Source organism: Amblyomma mixtum, chromosome 2 (assembly GCF_055824585.1).
Source record: "Amblyomma mixtum isolate Tamu chromosome 2, ASM5582458v1, whole genome shotgun sequence".
In the NCBI taxonomy this organism is placed as follows: Eukaryota; Metazoa; Arthropoda; class Arachnida; order Ixodida; family Ixodidae; genus Amblyomma; species Amblyomma mixtum.
The window spans coordinates 143087975-143104258 of record NC_143013.1 but is presented as its reverse complement, the minus strand read 5'-3'; the positions used below and the strand labels follow the sequence as shown (position 1 = coordinate 143104258).

The window sequence follows — 16284 nt, the reverse complement described above, 5'->3', positions numbered from 1 at the left end:
GACAACAGCGGTCGAGCCATCCCGTCGCCGCCGGAAGCCGTTGCCACAATAGACGAGGCCTACAGCTCCTTAGCAAACGGCGCCTGTGTGGCGCCCTCCTCCGATGTGAGCGCGGACATTGGTCGCAAGCGTCAGCAGCGGTGTTAAGTCCTTTGTGCGAGAAATCTGAATCGGGGAACGCGACGAGGTCACGAAGCCAACAAAGGCGGCACCACCGGCACGCGTTTCGCCGTCGTGAGAGGACAATGCGTCGGATCAGCGGTGCCGACCACGAGGTACAACGGGAAGGCTTACGGGGATCTGAGAATTCCATGTGGCTTGCCGGAGAACGAGGAGCTGACCTGGGCGGTGGTGGAGGTGGCCGCGGAGAGAGGTTGCGTCTTTCGTTCTGTGATTCGCGGCTCACTCGGGGGAGGGGGCCGAGTATGAACATTGACAGGAGAGGATCCGGAGGACGAACCTGAGAAACGTGAACCTTGAAAGCGATTTGGTGTGCATTGTTTCAGAAAGATATTTTTTCGCGGCTTTTGTGGTCAATAGAAGGGGAGATGACTAAGAAACAAATTAGCGTAAACTCTTCCGGGTAGTCTTAAACTGATATTCAAGGCGCCAAGCACGCACGGTCCAAAGACCTTCGTTACCTCTGATACGCGCACGACGGGTGAGAGCGAAGTTTAACTCCTCCGAAGTCTAACTGTGAACTGTTACCAAGAAAAGGCGTCACTAAGCTTTGAATCCCCCTTCAATACCGTCACACGTTACCGCGCAATCGAGCGTCGATAATTGGGTGTGTCACATCTGTTCTTAGCGGGGCAACAGATGTAGAAAACACGTATTGTAGATGACAATATTTGATATCTGCAAATGGGAAACGCGGATGGTGAACCGTTGCTGTCATTACACGCCTGAGATATTTCCTCACGTATATTTGGGAAATCTCCACATGTGATGGCTCAATAGGTAGTACATTCATCTTGTCTAAACGTTAAGCTTATACTCCCTTTCACTTCCGTGCCTGCTCTTGATACGCTACATCTCTACGGCATTCGATAATGTACGCTTCCGACCGCGTAGCCCCTTCTTCGCGTTGGTTGAGATGGGACAACGAGCAATACTCACCATTGCTATCAATGTCAGCAGTTGAGGATCACGGGCGCTTCTTCGCACAGTGTCTTGAAGGCAATGCCCGCAGAACAGCCTGCGAAACCAGATGAGATACAGCAGTGGAAAAGTTTCAGGACCTGGTTTTCTTTCCACTGATGGCGTGCTGTACTGTGACCGCATTAGCATTATTTACTGGCGCGCAAGGCACATATTACGCAAAATTAAGGTACCTTCAGATTGGAAGACTGAAAGTGCAAGCTGAGCAAAAACGCGTCTGAGAACATTCGTGAAACACTGCAACGCAAACCAGCCATTTAAACCAGAATTGTGCACCGCTGTAGATGCGTGACTTTGAGCATCTATTCTGTTTAAGCAAGGGTGATAGTCGTTTGCCATGAAACAGAATTTGTAGCGTTTATCTGCCAAGTGATACCTGTGCACACATTTTCTTCTCTACTTTATGCAAGACATCTCTGTGCGAGTGCCCTGTCTTTGTGAACGAAAGACGTATGCTGCGTTGTGCTCTGGACCGCCTTGAGCCTCGCCCTTTCACAGAGGCCAAGGTCCTCGGTTCGTGGCCACAACAGTCGACTGCCATCAAGGCTTACACTGCACTGTTTTGTTTTTTGAGAGAGACTGCCTTGATTGACAGATTGTGACTATGTTTTCCGTTCTTTCTCTCCTCCCTCTTTAATCCCCTCATTCTATTCCCACAGTGCAGGGTAGCCAACCGGAAACCTTCCTGGTTAACATCCCTGCCTTTCCCCCCTCTCTGTATCTATCTCTCGCCCAGTATTTCTCTAGACCAGTATTTGCATGGTTAACCTCCTCGCCTCTCTTTTCGTCTGTCTATCTATAATTCATCAAATATTAGCGAGCGTTGCACAGAACTGCAAAGAAATAAAAAACGAGGCACCAAGTAAGAAATAAAGAAAGCAAAGAAATAAGGAAGAGAAAAGGAAGAAAGAAAGAGAGAGAGAAATAAATAATTAAAGGAAGAAAGAGAAAAAGAAATAAAGAAATGAGGGACGGAAAGAAGGATGAATAAGCAAGAAAAAAATAAAGGCGGACGTACCCAGTACAACGGCATTATCGTCTTTCTTGCCGTTCTCTCTACTGGAGAAGACAATAAAAGAATTGTGAGGACGGACCAGGCAGCGTTCGTGCTTTCCGTCCATTGGTGCTTATTTTAGAGTGAGTTGAGGGCCCGCACTCAAAAACAAAATATTGCCCAATCGCACAAAGAAAACCTGCTATTCTGTGCAGCGGCAGCTATAAATCCATTACAGTACTTACTTTGGTTCCTTATCGGCTTGGTTTCGAGAATTGCGTAGCGTGTAATTGAGGTGGTAGCACTTTTCTTTTACGGTATTATTTCCACAATGTTACTATTCTTTTAGACGGAAGCGTACAAAACTGAAGCGACGCACGAGCGCTGAATTACCACAGTTTATTTTGAACGTCGGGATGAAATATATAGGAAGAGCATGGGCAACAGTACGCATGGGCAGCCGGCGGGATATTTACATGATGACGCAGTGCAAAAGCACTTTCCGAATAAGAGCGATCGATGACCTGGACGCGCAGGAAGCACCTAAAGGTTAAAAGGGAACAGCGCAAACAGAGGACAAAGAGAGAAACGTACAACACAACGAACAACATGTCCTGTGCTTTCGCTGTTCCCTTTTAAGCAACGTTTAAACAACTAGCCCACAACAAAACCCTCGTGCACCTAATGGGTCTCTGATTTCTGCTTCCGTAATTTCTCGAATTTGTTGACGTATGTTTTTGTTGAAAGCAGTGCAATCACGGTAAAGAGGCTAGCACTTGCACACTTCATCTGTTTCGTTTTGGCTTGCGCACATGGACGATCTGGTTTCGTTCTGAGCTTCACTGTTTTAAAAGAGTTAGCTGCTGGGCTAGTTGGTTGGCAGACACAATTATAGTGTCGAGACTTACAACACACAAGAAAGAAGGCAGAATAAACGCCCGTATTGTCTTCTGTCTTCAATCTTGTGTGTTGCACGTCTCGGGGCTGAATCCCTCTATTATGATTCACCGTTTTCATTTGGCTTACGTTTTTTTGCAGTGTGCGTCATGAAACCGTCCTGCTGTTAAGTTACATTATTACAATGTCCCCGGAGGCGATAATTTAAATAGCTATCGCTTTGGCAAACATAGTTTGTGCCTTATGTCAAAAGGATGCTATAGACAATTGAGTCAGTATGCATATTAAACGAACTTCGTTCGGGGCTCCTCTTTACACTCAAGCTTCTCTAAGCCGACCGGGTTGGTCATTTAGTACAACTTTTGCAGCTTATCTTGTGTCCTCGTCCCTTGGTGCGCTGTACGCTTCCGCCATCGCAAGCCTACAAGCCCAAACGGCCACGTTAGTTATTTTAAAAGCCCCAGGCAGATAGGAATGGCAAAAAACTTTCTACTTCGGTGCTCTATCCCGGTCTGCCTTGCATTCTGAGCAAAAAAAGGAATATAAGAACAATTCTTTGGCCCCCCACGTATTATTCCAGCGGATATACCCTTTTCGCGAAGCGTAATGAAAACGCCCTCCCCTCGTTCCCCCTTCACCTCATTTATATCACACGCAGTATTCTGAAAACCCAATTTACAGCCGGATGAAACAACACCCCAGGAGAATATACGGCTCCTAAAGAAAGATCCTTGTCGGAAATTGTTTTACTAAAAATATATTACGACCACTACGAATATGACTATTTCATTGCATTTTTGTGCCCTATGACCTGTGAGTGCAATACGGGCAATGCATGCAGCACTTAAGTACTGAAGCTTCAATAGACAGAAAAGAAGTCGGAATTCTAGCGAAGCAGCATTGTGCTGAAATTGCGGGCTCACTGAAACGCTGCAAGTTTATTGCAGGTATAATAAACTGAAGTAAATGACCCAAACACAGCATGGTAAGCATGCGTAGGTCCGTTTTCCAAACTTATATTCTTGCTGGCGATGAGCAAATTAGAAGCGCTGTGCGAGGAAGGTTGTGGAACCCACGTTTTTTTTTTTGTTTTTTCAACTGTGGCGACAAAAATGAAGACGACGAAGTACTTCGATGTCTGTCGGCAACGTAGAGGCATTCTTTACTGATTCGCAAAATGTTCTCTAATGCCGAAGTTCTTATAAATGTACCAAGTCTAGCTTTCTCCAGCTGCAACGACGACATTTTTCGAATGCGGGTATAGTTTCGAAGCTTGCGCTGCATGTGTTCGCAGTGTAAGTGCACTTTCTACCGTCATGTGCATAGAAATGCGCAGACTCTGCAAATAAAATGTATGCATAAACGTACAGTCGTTTTCAAAAATACACGGCCCACGGCTTCAACCGGCTTAGCGTTCGCGGGGCCGCACCGCGGCGCTGCTGTCTCCGACCGGCGCTTGCTGCGAGAGTTCCCCGCGTGACGACAGCCTTCGCCCTCACTCTCGAGCTGTTACGTAACGCACCTGATAGTCTGTGGGCGGCGTTCGCCTGTTTCGCCGCTGGAGCTCGCTTCGAAATAGGGCGCCCGGATTTTCGCGGGTGTCTGCGGGCGCCGTGTGACCGCGAAAATCGAGTGTCATGGCAAGGTACCGCGCTCAATTGCCGATGATTTTTAACAAGTATAGGCTCGCGCAGCGCAGAGATACGGTGGTATGTAGTGGCGAGGCTTTGCTTCTCTGTTCTAATTGCACTTCGCATGTATAGTTGTGCCAAAAGCGCAGTTTAAAATTTTTCCATTTCGTTTTAAGGGGAAAGCTTTAATGGCCCATTACGAAGAAAAGGCGGTGGCGTCTGTTTAGGAAGATGGTACAAAAAGGAGGGTGCCTTCATCGGCAATGGCTGAATCATCAGCAAACTAAGCTGGATTAGGGTGGGCTATTGCGTATTGCTCTGGAAGAGAGGTGGATTCTACTGGATTGCGGGGATGCACGTACAATTCAGTTGTATTTAGGGCGTACTGCGTACACCCCTGTTCCAGACCAACACGCCATAACCCACCCTCATGCAGCTTACTTTCCTGATGATGTAGGCATTGCCGATGAGGGCACCCTCCTTTTTGCACGATCTCCTTAAACAGACGCCACCGGCTTTTCTCGTAATGGGCCATTGAAGCTTTCGCCTTACATCATCTGTTTACTTAATTCGATACGCAAATTATTGCCATGCGCCAAAAATAACGGACATAGTTTAAAGAGCGATTTCAGAATGCGTCATTCCGTCTCATAACAGTGACCGTGGGGGCATTTTGATATACCGATGGGCGACAACTGATTTTCGCTAGTGAAAAATGTACTGTACGTTTGCTATGCTAAAACTGAGATAAACGTAAAAATTACTTCGTGCGTCACGACGCCTCAATGAAATTCAAAACAAATCTATGACCCATGTTATTTTGAATTGTCCAGGTCTTACGTAAGTAACGAGAGCGAAATGAAGGAAGCTCTCACCATTGCTGGTGGCTGGGCTGGCTGCTGTGTCTCCGAAGACGGGCGGAATTCAGGACCACGGTGCGCACTCGCAGAGCCACGCAGAGCGGCAGCACGGTGATGCCCTGCTCCTTGGCGAGCAGAGAGCAGGCGGCCAGCAGGCCGCAGGCGCCGAGCCACTTGGCGGCGCTCCATCCCAGGACACCTCCCGAGTCCAGGCATCTTCCCGGGCAGAGACGGTGTCAACATTAGAACCGCTGCGGTTACCACTCCTCTTTCCCAGAGATGTGAACCCTCGCAATGGCGGTTGTTCTGAATATTCAGTAATTGTCAGGCTCTTCAGGCATACGCTTAAGCTATACCCGATGACGATCTACGTGCAGTAACGCTGGCGCCTATAGGTACCGAAGCTCTTTGGAAGCACCTAGTGTGTGTATGTGTCGCAGGAAAAAACAGGAAAGCAGCCGTTCCCGTCTATAAATTACTGCACCCTCCACCTGCTGCTTTTCAGCCCGTCGGACCCGTCCTGATGCTAAAAACGGCTGTGAATGCGTGTATTCCATGCGATGTGAGCCTCACAAGCACGTCTTTGTCATTTGAGAGGAGTACGAGACGCTTCGTTCATGTTCCGTAATCTCTGCCACAGTGCATCATGGTTCTAAGGTTGTCCTGTACAGCCCGCGCGTCGGTGTTCGTGCACTCAGTCGTTTATTAAGGCGAAAGAATTCTATGGCTCGGGAGTGGCGTGGACAGGATGTGTCGCACTTTCACCACTCTACAGCCAATCCATAATCCAAGAATGCACGAGCTGGCAATGATGAAAATTAAGAAAACAAAATTTGAGTCTAGACAGGAATCGAACACGGGCGCGCGCCTGATGAGACGGGCAGGATTCCACCGGGTCACCACGGTTATTTCTTTCTTAATTGCAAGGAAGTACACCCACCCTGACAGTCATCTAGTCAGACTTAACCAGGTCTCCTCGCACGCCACGACGGTTCGACGTTTGTAGCTGAAAAAAGGTGCATCTAGTGAATGCAGAGTTATCTTAGAAGCGTACATGAGTAATTAAGAGGATATAAATTACAGAAACTGCAACTTACGGAGTACAAAACTACGTTTCCGGTACATTTACTTCTTGTTCGGCGTGTCGTAGCGTCACCATACGGCACTCACTGAAAACCTCCCTCGCCATGCGCGACGCTGGCCCAGCACATGGCGCCATAATACAAGCACAATGCTTTCGCATTACCGCACGCAATTTGTCTTAAGTGCCTCCTTGAATTTTTTCACTCAGTACTTTCTCATTGGCGCTAACGCTTCACCCAGTCAGCTGCTCATTATTGCACAAAATGATTCAGAAGTGCTTCTTCGCACGGAGGAGCAGAAGTACTGCGGTTGTTGTTACACTGCCCTTTCCACCTTTCGATCTGCGGCAACTTGTTAGTGTACGTAGCCGCTTGTGAATTAAGGCCATGGAGTGAACGAACTTTAAACGCGCTGAATACTATAGCGCCAAGTGCAACAGACCGAAAGCTGGGCCAATTGGTTTGCATTCATGACGTATGGAAAAATGGCGAACGGGACAGGGTACATAAGGAACACAGCAGAAGACATATTGTCCGTGGGCTTCGTAATTATGCCGTCCGCCTTGTGTCGTTTGCGCTGTTGGCGCTGTTAGCAAGCGCAAGCGCTGACTGCGAAGCTACACAGATATCGGTCAACAACGCCGAACCCTGTTTACTGACTACACTGCCCACATCCTGCGTGCTTACGTTCTTCTGTCGCGAACAGTAATTCTCTAGTCACACGGGCAGTCTAACCACGGTTACCAAACTTAAATTCGGTTACCTCGAATCACGATTCGCCGTTGTCACACGGCTCGCTACAGTTCTGGGTTAGGATGAGAAGAAAGAAGTGCCGCGGTGATCCGGAGCGAAGCAAGAGTTGCTAATATCTTGCAAAGCAGTGTGCACAGTGCCGTCCGACGGCGCCGTGCGGTGGCAGCACTGCCTCCACCGCCGTATATATCGCCGCGCCTCCCGCAAGCCGTCCGTGCCAGGGCAACATCTCTACAGCGTACCCATGGCGCCAGAGTAAGAAAACCGTGCTAAACTTTCTTGTTCTCGTCAATAACAAGCCTCGGGATAAGGGAATGAGCAAAATGAATCCTTGAGGATCGCTGAGCTGTACCGAGTTGCTGGTAGGAGTACTAACTACGATACAAGCTAGCCTTATGTTCATAGCCGCATGGGAGCTGCCGCCGTTGCAGCGCGGCTGAATGCCTGCGATCCGCTTGCGCGCCATCTCCGTTGCTAAGGCGTCGCTGAAAGCGATCCTGCATCTTTATTTTAATATGAGAAAACGAGGGTGTCAGTAAAACAGTGCCATGAGTAAACCATTTACTATAGCCCTGGCCAGTGCAAAAAAAGCGCAGTCCGCTGTGGCTTAGATGCGAAACAAATTAAGCCTAGCGACGACTACGGGGTAGCACACCAGAGAGCCGTCGTCCGCCGCGCACTCGCGGGCGGCACCATTAGGGTAAGCTCGAAGTATCCGGCGCTCCGAGCGTTGTGAACTTGTCGCCTACTTTAACGATTCGACAGGGACCGGACCTTTTTAGACTTAGCGGCGCTAGAATGCGTAGCTTGAGCACCGCGTGACGTTGCTGCAGTAGGCTGTTACTCCGCCATCGGACGATTCTCGAAGGCTGCATAAAAGCGCCGTCGGGTGGCACTATTTTAATACGTTGCTTTTTGAACATGATTTAGAGAAAAGAGTACGTTCTTGAAGCGGGCCAGATCGGGCGCTTTTAGCAGTCGGACGCAGTCTACAGGCACTTTCTCTTCACCGACGCCGCCATCTTCTCGGTTAACGATGCAAACCAAAGTCGACAAGCTCGGTTGGCGATAACCGAGGTTAGCGGCGTAACCGAGGTTTTGTCTCCTGTGTGAACAGCAGTAACCATATTTAGCGAAAACCGCGGTTAAGCGCGCCCGTGTGACAAGGGTATAATAATTAGACGCCCTCGTTTCGAGTTTCGAAATGAGATGGTGTCCGGACTGGAAGTACTGCTCCTCTCAGATGTTGTAACATTGCTTACCAATTACAAGAGACCCAAAATCTGTGATAACGCGTTAGACACCGAACTCACATAATTATCAACGTGGCACCCAATGCATTTTAGCTGAAAAGGCCCAACAACGTCAGCGCATGATTGTTTTGTTGCGAAAGCAACACTACGCGAGTCGCCGAGCCATTTCGCGGAGCTGAGGCAAGATCATACTGCGCATGCGCGAGGGGCAGTGACGTCGCACGGCGCACAGCTGGCGCGCGCCGCCGTTGCTGCGGGACTGACTCAGGGTGTCCGCCACCGCGCTCGCAAGTTGCGCATGCGCAGTAGCGGCGCATGGCTAGCGTGCCAGTGCCGCCGCCGCTGCCGCGCGTTCCCCATCGCCTCCCTCTCTATCTCCTCGTTGTTTGGCAATCCTCCAGGTTTAACCAGAGCTAAACTACTGCCAATGTTTTACTAAAAGCGTCCTGCGAACAACCCCAACATACCTATCCCGTTCATACCTCTGCAGCTTTTTACTTCTGGCTTCCTCTAACGCACCACATCCGGCTGTTCAACATGGATGAATGGCAAAGCGACTTGCCAAAACGACAGTGACTTCCTTCCCTTCGGCCTGTTTCAAAGCGTAGATGTACGATGGGCTACCTCCGTTGTACCCATTGTCTGGGCGTTACCCATTGATCGCGCAGTCGGCGCCATCACAATGTGTCGTGACCGAAACCTATCCGCTCCCCTTCTGGCCAATGTGAGCGTGATGCCAGTAGGCCTGGGTCACGACAGCTACGGCTGCGGAGAAAGTGGTGCAATGGATAATTAGTCAGTTTTATATGCGTGACTCAGGCCGGTGTGCAAGCGCGCTCCCAGAATTGGAGAGGGTGAGGTACAGGCACCGGTGAATACACCGCCTGAAAAAGGTGCTCAAAGAGCTGGAGTTTCCGTTTCTTGTGATCCGCAGCCGAGCATTGCCGGTGTCGCAAGATCGAAAATGGACGGCTGCGTCACGTTTCCTTGGAAGCAAATCCGACATGGGAAGGGTTGCGAGGATGGTGTGAAAGCATATTGAAGGATTCACATAGGGAGCCTGTCATAGAAACTTCGTCTATCTTGACAAGTTCCAGTGTATCTTGGAGTTAGCCCTAAGTATACAGTTTTGTATGTCGCCTCAGTGGCATATAGGGAATAACGAGTACGCTTGTCAAATGTTCTCGGTTCGCTCTCATCTTCGGCTCTCAGTAGACACCCACCGACTATTCTGCATTATGTATTTTAGGGCATTACGTGGACCAAGGTCCCGAGAAAACAGAAAAATGACGTACTTTAATACAGAGCTGGGAAGAATTGAGTGGTGGACGAGTTTTTTAATGACTTCTAAACAAAAAAAAAGCACATGACACATTACCCGCGAGGAAAGAAACGACGTGTCCGTGTCTGTTTGTTCAGTTCTGTGTAGTGTATCTTGAGCTTATTTTTAGTTCAAAGTAAACCTTAAAGGTGCAGTAAAGAGGAATCTGAACTCGTCTTTTTGCCGCGGGAACTCTGTCTACATGTTGCGAGCATTCTTAGAAACTTCGATTTATTGCGCTGTGTGGCCGATTTCCCTAATTAAACCGGACTGACGTCCGGCTTCCGCCTTTTTTTTTTAATTCTCCCCGTACGGTGGCCGGAGTCGACCAACGCGTGGAGCGTTTTTCAGCCAGTCCCGTGGCTGCTTGCCGCTCTGCCATCGGCGGAGTAATACGTAGTAATCTGTAGTAGCACAAGCCCGTGTACTGTGCGATGTCAGTGCACGTTAAAGAACCCCAGGTGGTCGAAATTTCCTGAGCCCTTCACTACGGCGTCCCTAATAGCCTGAGTTGCTTCGGGACGTTCAACCGCAAAAAACCAAACCAAACCAAACCAAACCAAATAGTCCGCGCGTATTTTTATTTCTGCGGGCTTATTTTGCGGCTATATTAACTACGAATGAAACTATTTATTCACGGAAACCTAAAAAACAAAATAAAGCGAAAGCAAAGCCTCCACGGAGCAGGCTGAAAGGCACTCCACGCGTTAGTCGACTCCGCCCACCGTACGGGGAGAATTCAAAAAATAAAGGCGGGAGCCGGACATTAATTCGATTTAATTAGGGAAATCGGCCACAGCGGGCAATAAGTCGCAGTTTCTAAGAATGCTCGGAACGTGTAGATCCAGTTCCCGCGGCAAAAAGACGAATTCAGTACACCTTTAAGACGATCCACACGTGATAGACATGCCTCTTGGAGCTATGATGACCTGCCTAAATGCCGCTTACGTCTTTTGTAAGTGATGACGCACTGTAATTTTCTTTTCATGTTCTTTCTTTTCATGCTTTTTCCATGCATTTTGACACTTTTTAAATGATAGTAATATTATCTTCGATCCTGAAATCTGGTTTCTCTGCGTACTCTTGTTTAAGCTTTCTTTGTGTTCAGCATTGCAACCATGAGACGCGATACCTGTACGGGAGTTTCATTTGTGCCAAGATAGCCCAGAAAACACTGTCTTCTAGCTGGTTCACTCAGCCGAATTATCATTAATGATTGACGTGAATGAAAGCATTTTTTGATTTATACAGCACTTCATCATCATCATCAGCAGCCTGACTACACCCACTGCTGGGCAAAGGCCTCTCCCATGTCTCTCCAATTAACCCGGTCCTTTGCCAGTTGCGGCCGCTGTATCCCCGCAAACTTCTTAATCTCATCCGCCCACCTAGCTTTCTGCCGTCCCCTGCTACGTTTGCCTTCTTTTGGAATCCACTCCGTTAACTTTAAGGACCAGCGGTTGCCTTCACATCACATGCCCTGCCCAAGCTCATTTCATCCTCTTGAGGTCGACTAGGATGTCATTAACCCGCGTCTGTTCCCTCACCCACTCCGCCCTCTTCCGATCTCTTAACGTTACAACTATCATTTACCTTTCCATAGCTGGCTTCGTTGTTCTTAACTTAAGTTGAACCCTCTTTGTTAGCTTCCACGTTTCTGCCCCATAGGTGAGTACCGGTAAGATACAGCTGATTCTTGAGGGATATTGGTTAACTACCATCCATGATCTCAGAGAACCTGCCATATGCGCTCTACCCTATTCTTACAGTACTTATCATCCAATAAAAAATCAATGTTTCAAAGGAACTGTGAACAGTATATCCCAATATTTGTGGAAACAACGCAAGATGACAAGATGAACACAAGATTCACTAGCAAGATGACTGTCGCCAATAAAGTGTAGTATTCGACAGGATTCTTTTTTAAGAGGAGATATTTTTCATTGTTAAGCTCACTTGCTGCTTGCTATACGATAAGCCTATTAAGTGGGTGCCTAGTATTCCGCTTCCCAGAAAAAAAAAATGTGCGCACGCGTACACAGACAACGGGTGAATGCGTGAGGATCGGCGGGTGTTTGCAGAAAATGGCTTTCTTATGCTAATGAGGGGCAGCTTTGAAGTACCAAACTCATCCTTACTTTAGCTTCTTCCGAGCTTAACACGCCTAGGCAGCCGCCGCGGTGGCTCAGCGGTTACGGTGCTCGGCTGCTGGCCCGAAAGACGCGGGTTCGATCCCGGCCGCGGCGGCTAGAATTTCTTTGGAGGAGAAATTCTAGAGGCCCGCGTACTGTGCGATGTCAGTGCACGTTAAAGAACTCCAGGTGGTCGAAATTTCCGGAGCCCTTCACTACGGCGTCTCTCATAGCCTTAGTCGCTTTGGGACGTTAAACCCCATAAACCAAACCTAACACGCCTAGGAGCTGTCTACGAACGACAACTACTAATGCCCAAATAGGGTTAACGCAAGTTACTATAATTTGCTCGTTTTCTACGGCTGAGGCATGACTATAGATAACTACTTCGGTAAACAAGGCAAGCTATTAGGGAGCGCATTTTAAACAGCGAAAGTGGCCTCTTAAAGTAAGAGGCGCACATAAACGTTCTCCTGTCATTTCCGGAATGGCAGCGAGGACTCTCTGTAATGTTCTTCCCGTTAAAGCATACAGAGAGAAAAAGACAAACTCAAAGACTTCCTTGTCTGTCGTCTAAACTGATGCAGACACTGCGTAACATGACTGGATCTTCTTTTCTTTCTTGTCTGGCCAGAATGTCTTGAGCACTGAGAGTTGCTCAGGCACTTTCTTCACGAGAAACGGCGTCTCTATCCACATAGCGATATGAAGTGACAAAAGCTCAGACATTGCTCGCATAAACCAAGCAGGTAGCGGCGGCCCCTGAAGTAATTTGGGTGCGCGGCATAAAGTATGGGAGCAAGCGGTTTTTGTGGTAGTAATATAACAGATGCTTCCATTTCTTCACTACAGGTTAAAAAGCACTAAAAGATACCTTGGTGAGGCCTTAGCATGTGAACTGTAAAACTCTAGTTTGGGCGAGTTGGTTCATGATGAAATAAAAACTGGTATGGCGCAAGAAACGGGGACACAGAAGGCACACAAAACACAGGACTGACGCCAACTTGCAACTGGGGTTTATTGCACCAAGCCTGCCTTTTATACCACAACCAAGCCATATCAACGAAAGCGTAAACGTTGTACATATAAAACGGCAATTCATGCGACCACTGGCAATAAGGTAACGCTGATCATAACAATCTAATCTAAACAGAGCTTGGGAGGCCAACTTATTTTCTGGCCAGCAGAAACACATCAACCAAGGCAAAAAAAAAAACACACTGCACTGGGGCATGACAAGTCCACACTAACGAATTATGAAACGCGTGATGAAGGCGAAACAGAGCTAAAAAATCGAACGACTATGAGATAAAACCACGTGAAAAAAGATAACCAACAATAACCCGGCAAAAAACATGACCAACAATAACGCGGAAAAAAAATGACCAACAATAACAATAAGGAGGGATGAAGTCTGAAGATACAGCACCTAGCGTCAAGTGATAAAAACTGAAGATCATTCCTGAAGAACAGTCGTCTTAGCGTCTAAGAATCTAAAAATTGTAAAACACCGAAAGAAAGGACGAAATAAGAGCACAAAATCAAGGGAAATCTGCGAACTACAAAAAACCTTCTATAAAAGACGTCTCGGCGCTGCTAAGCATAATGGAAGGCCTGCTAACGCATTTGTTGCCAGCTTTTTCGATGAAATATGCCTCAACAATTTCTCTCTCAGTTTTATCTTTCCCACTCTTTAAAAATCTAGCTTTCTCGAATTCGGGACGGCAATTAGAACAGCTCTTGCAGTGGTCAACTAGGAAGCTTCTTTCGTTGTTGCGCAAGTTTCGGGAATGCTCACTTGCACGCTCATTAAAACAACGACCTGTTTGCCCGATGTAAACGAGGCCACAGCTAAGCGGTATCTCATAAACCACTTGTGTCCTGCATTGCGTGAACTTTTTTTTTGGTGTTTTATGGTGCAAGGCGGCCGCTTTTCTCTGTTGGTCATGGCACAAAGTCTTGAAAGCTTACAAGGCGCAGAGAATACAACTTGAACATTGTGTCTGCTCGCTATTTTCTTAATGTTATGCGACACCTTGTGAATATACGGTATTACTGTTACTGATGAATGCGATACCGGCTCCCTGATGCAAGTGAGTTGCTTGAGTTTCAGCAAAAGCATTTCGCACACCGCCGAAATTAGACAAGGCGGATAACCTGCCTGTTTTAGCCTTCCAACTTGAGTGCGAAAGCTTGTGGACAACATGTGGGGGCAAGATTTGTTTAAGGCAGATTGCAGGGAGTTAGAAACAATCGCGCGTTTTACAAGCTTTGAATGAGCGCTGTCAAATGGTAGCAAGCCTTTCTTAGAACGCGGGTTGTACAGCCAGCAAAGACCTTTGTCCGGAAACATTAACTTGATATCTAAAAACTGGAGTTGGCTGTCCGTAGGGACCTCCTTGGTAAACGTGAGACCCTGGCCGTGGCTTGAAAAAACGGACACAGTCCTCGTGACGGCAGCGTCTAGATCCTGTTCCGGAATGTCCTTCAGAATGACCAAGAAATCGTCGACATACCTGTATATGGAAACTACATGAGGGTCACTGATATTTCTGCTGATGTCCGCTCCTACCACTGAAAGGAAGATGTCGCAAAGGACGGGTGCAACAGAAGAGCCGATGCAGATTCCTTTCTTCTGGACGTAGAACTTTCCCTCGTAGGAAATTGCGGTGGATTTCAAGTAGAATTCCAATAGCGTAATGAAATTATCAGTGCTTATTCCAGCGGCATTTTGGAAGCGAACTTCTCCTGTAGACAGGGTTTTATCCTTGACCGCTCTTAGGAGTCCTTGGTGAGGAACCGAATAGTACAGTTCCTCTATGTCAATGGAGAACGCGGTGTACTTGTGGGCGGGCAAAGCTTCTAAATGCTTAATAACGTCCGATGAGCTGCGCACAAGGAAAGGGTCATCGGTTACCAGGGTGCCAAGGTTTGTCTGGAGGTAGCGGCTAACGAGACGTTGCCAAGTTCCTTGTTCTGACACGATGGTGCGCAGCGGGAATCCAGGCTTGTGGGTCTTGACAGTGAAGAACACTTCAAGAAATCCTCTCTTTTCACTCTTTGCCAATTTCTTAATGCCTTCTAGATGCAAATCTTCTAGGATTTGAAGAGCTTATCCTTTTTGTTTTCGAACTTTAAACGGGACCTGTTTGAAGTTTTTGTGAATTGCAGCCAATGCCTTTTCACGGAATACACCAGCGGACAGGAGAGCAAAGCCACCCTCCTTATCAGCCTGTAGCGGTACGAGGTCATTGTCCTTTAGCGCAGTTGAAAGCTTCTGCAATGGTAGCTTTTTCGAACGACCGCCATGTACTGTGGCCTTCAGGCAAGCAACGCCGTCGCTTATGACTCTTCCTTTTTCCTGGTCTGGGGCATTGTTAGCCACCCTTCTTACCATGGCAAGTAGCTCTTGACGCTGAGCACAAGGAGCCAAGCTGAACTTCGGACCTTTTTCCAAAATCCGTAGGACTTCTTCAGGCACAACTGCATTTCCTAGCATGGTAAGCTGCCTGGGGCTTTCAGCGGGCTGCCTCTTTTCACGGGGAATAAGGCTCAAAAGAGCACGCTGCCAGAGAAACTCTGTAGAACTTGCCGCCAGACGCTTCATCTCTTGAAAACGCTGGTTTTCCTTGGCAGGTTCCCTTCCTACCACGACGAGGACACGAAGCCAGTCTTGGTACATTCGTACTTGCCTCCAGTACTCAGACTTGAGTATCTTGCAGACGCGCCTGACGTGCCCCCAAGATGGCTGCAGAACACCGAATAATGACTGAACCTCCAAGGGAACTATTTTCCGTTTCAAGCAGTAGGAGACCACTCGAGACTGGCACGCTGAGACAGCAATCAGGTTGAGACACGTAATGGCAGGTTCGGTGCGGAAGCTTCGAAAGAGGAAAGGGCCCATTGTAGGAGAAATATGGTCAAGTAAAACTCTAGTTTGGGCGAGTTGGTTCATGATGAAATAAAAACTGGTATGGCGCAAGAAACGCGGACACAGAAGGCACACAAAACACAGGACTGACGCCAACTTGCAACTGGGGTTTATTGCACCAAGCCTGCCTTTTATACCACAACCAAGCCACATCAACGAAAGCGTAAACGTTGTACATATAAAACGGCAATTCATGCGACCACTGGCAATAAGGTAACGCTGATCGTAACAATCTAATCTAAACAGAGCTTGGGAGGCCAACTTATTGT

General features: G+C 47.8%; 1 protein-coding gene across 1 annotated transcript in view; it reads right to left on the bottom strand.

Moving 5' to 3' along the window:
• The window catches only part of LOC149361112 (protein O-mannosyl-transferase TMTC1-like), a 142499-nt gene that overhangs the window by 26661 nt on the left and 99554 nt on the right, over window positions 1-16284 (bottom strand). Inside the window, exons 4-5 of the mRNA XM_089572589.1 lie at window positions 5559-5759; window positions 1120-1198 (exon numbers count right to left, since the gene is read on the bottom strand). Coding sequence (XP_089428715.1) covers window positions 1120-1198; window positions 5559-5759 — 280 coding nt within the window. The remainder of the gene's footprint in view (window positions 1-1119; window positions 1199-5558; window positions 5760-16284) is intronic.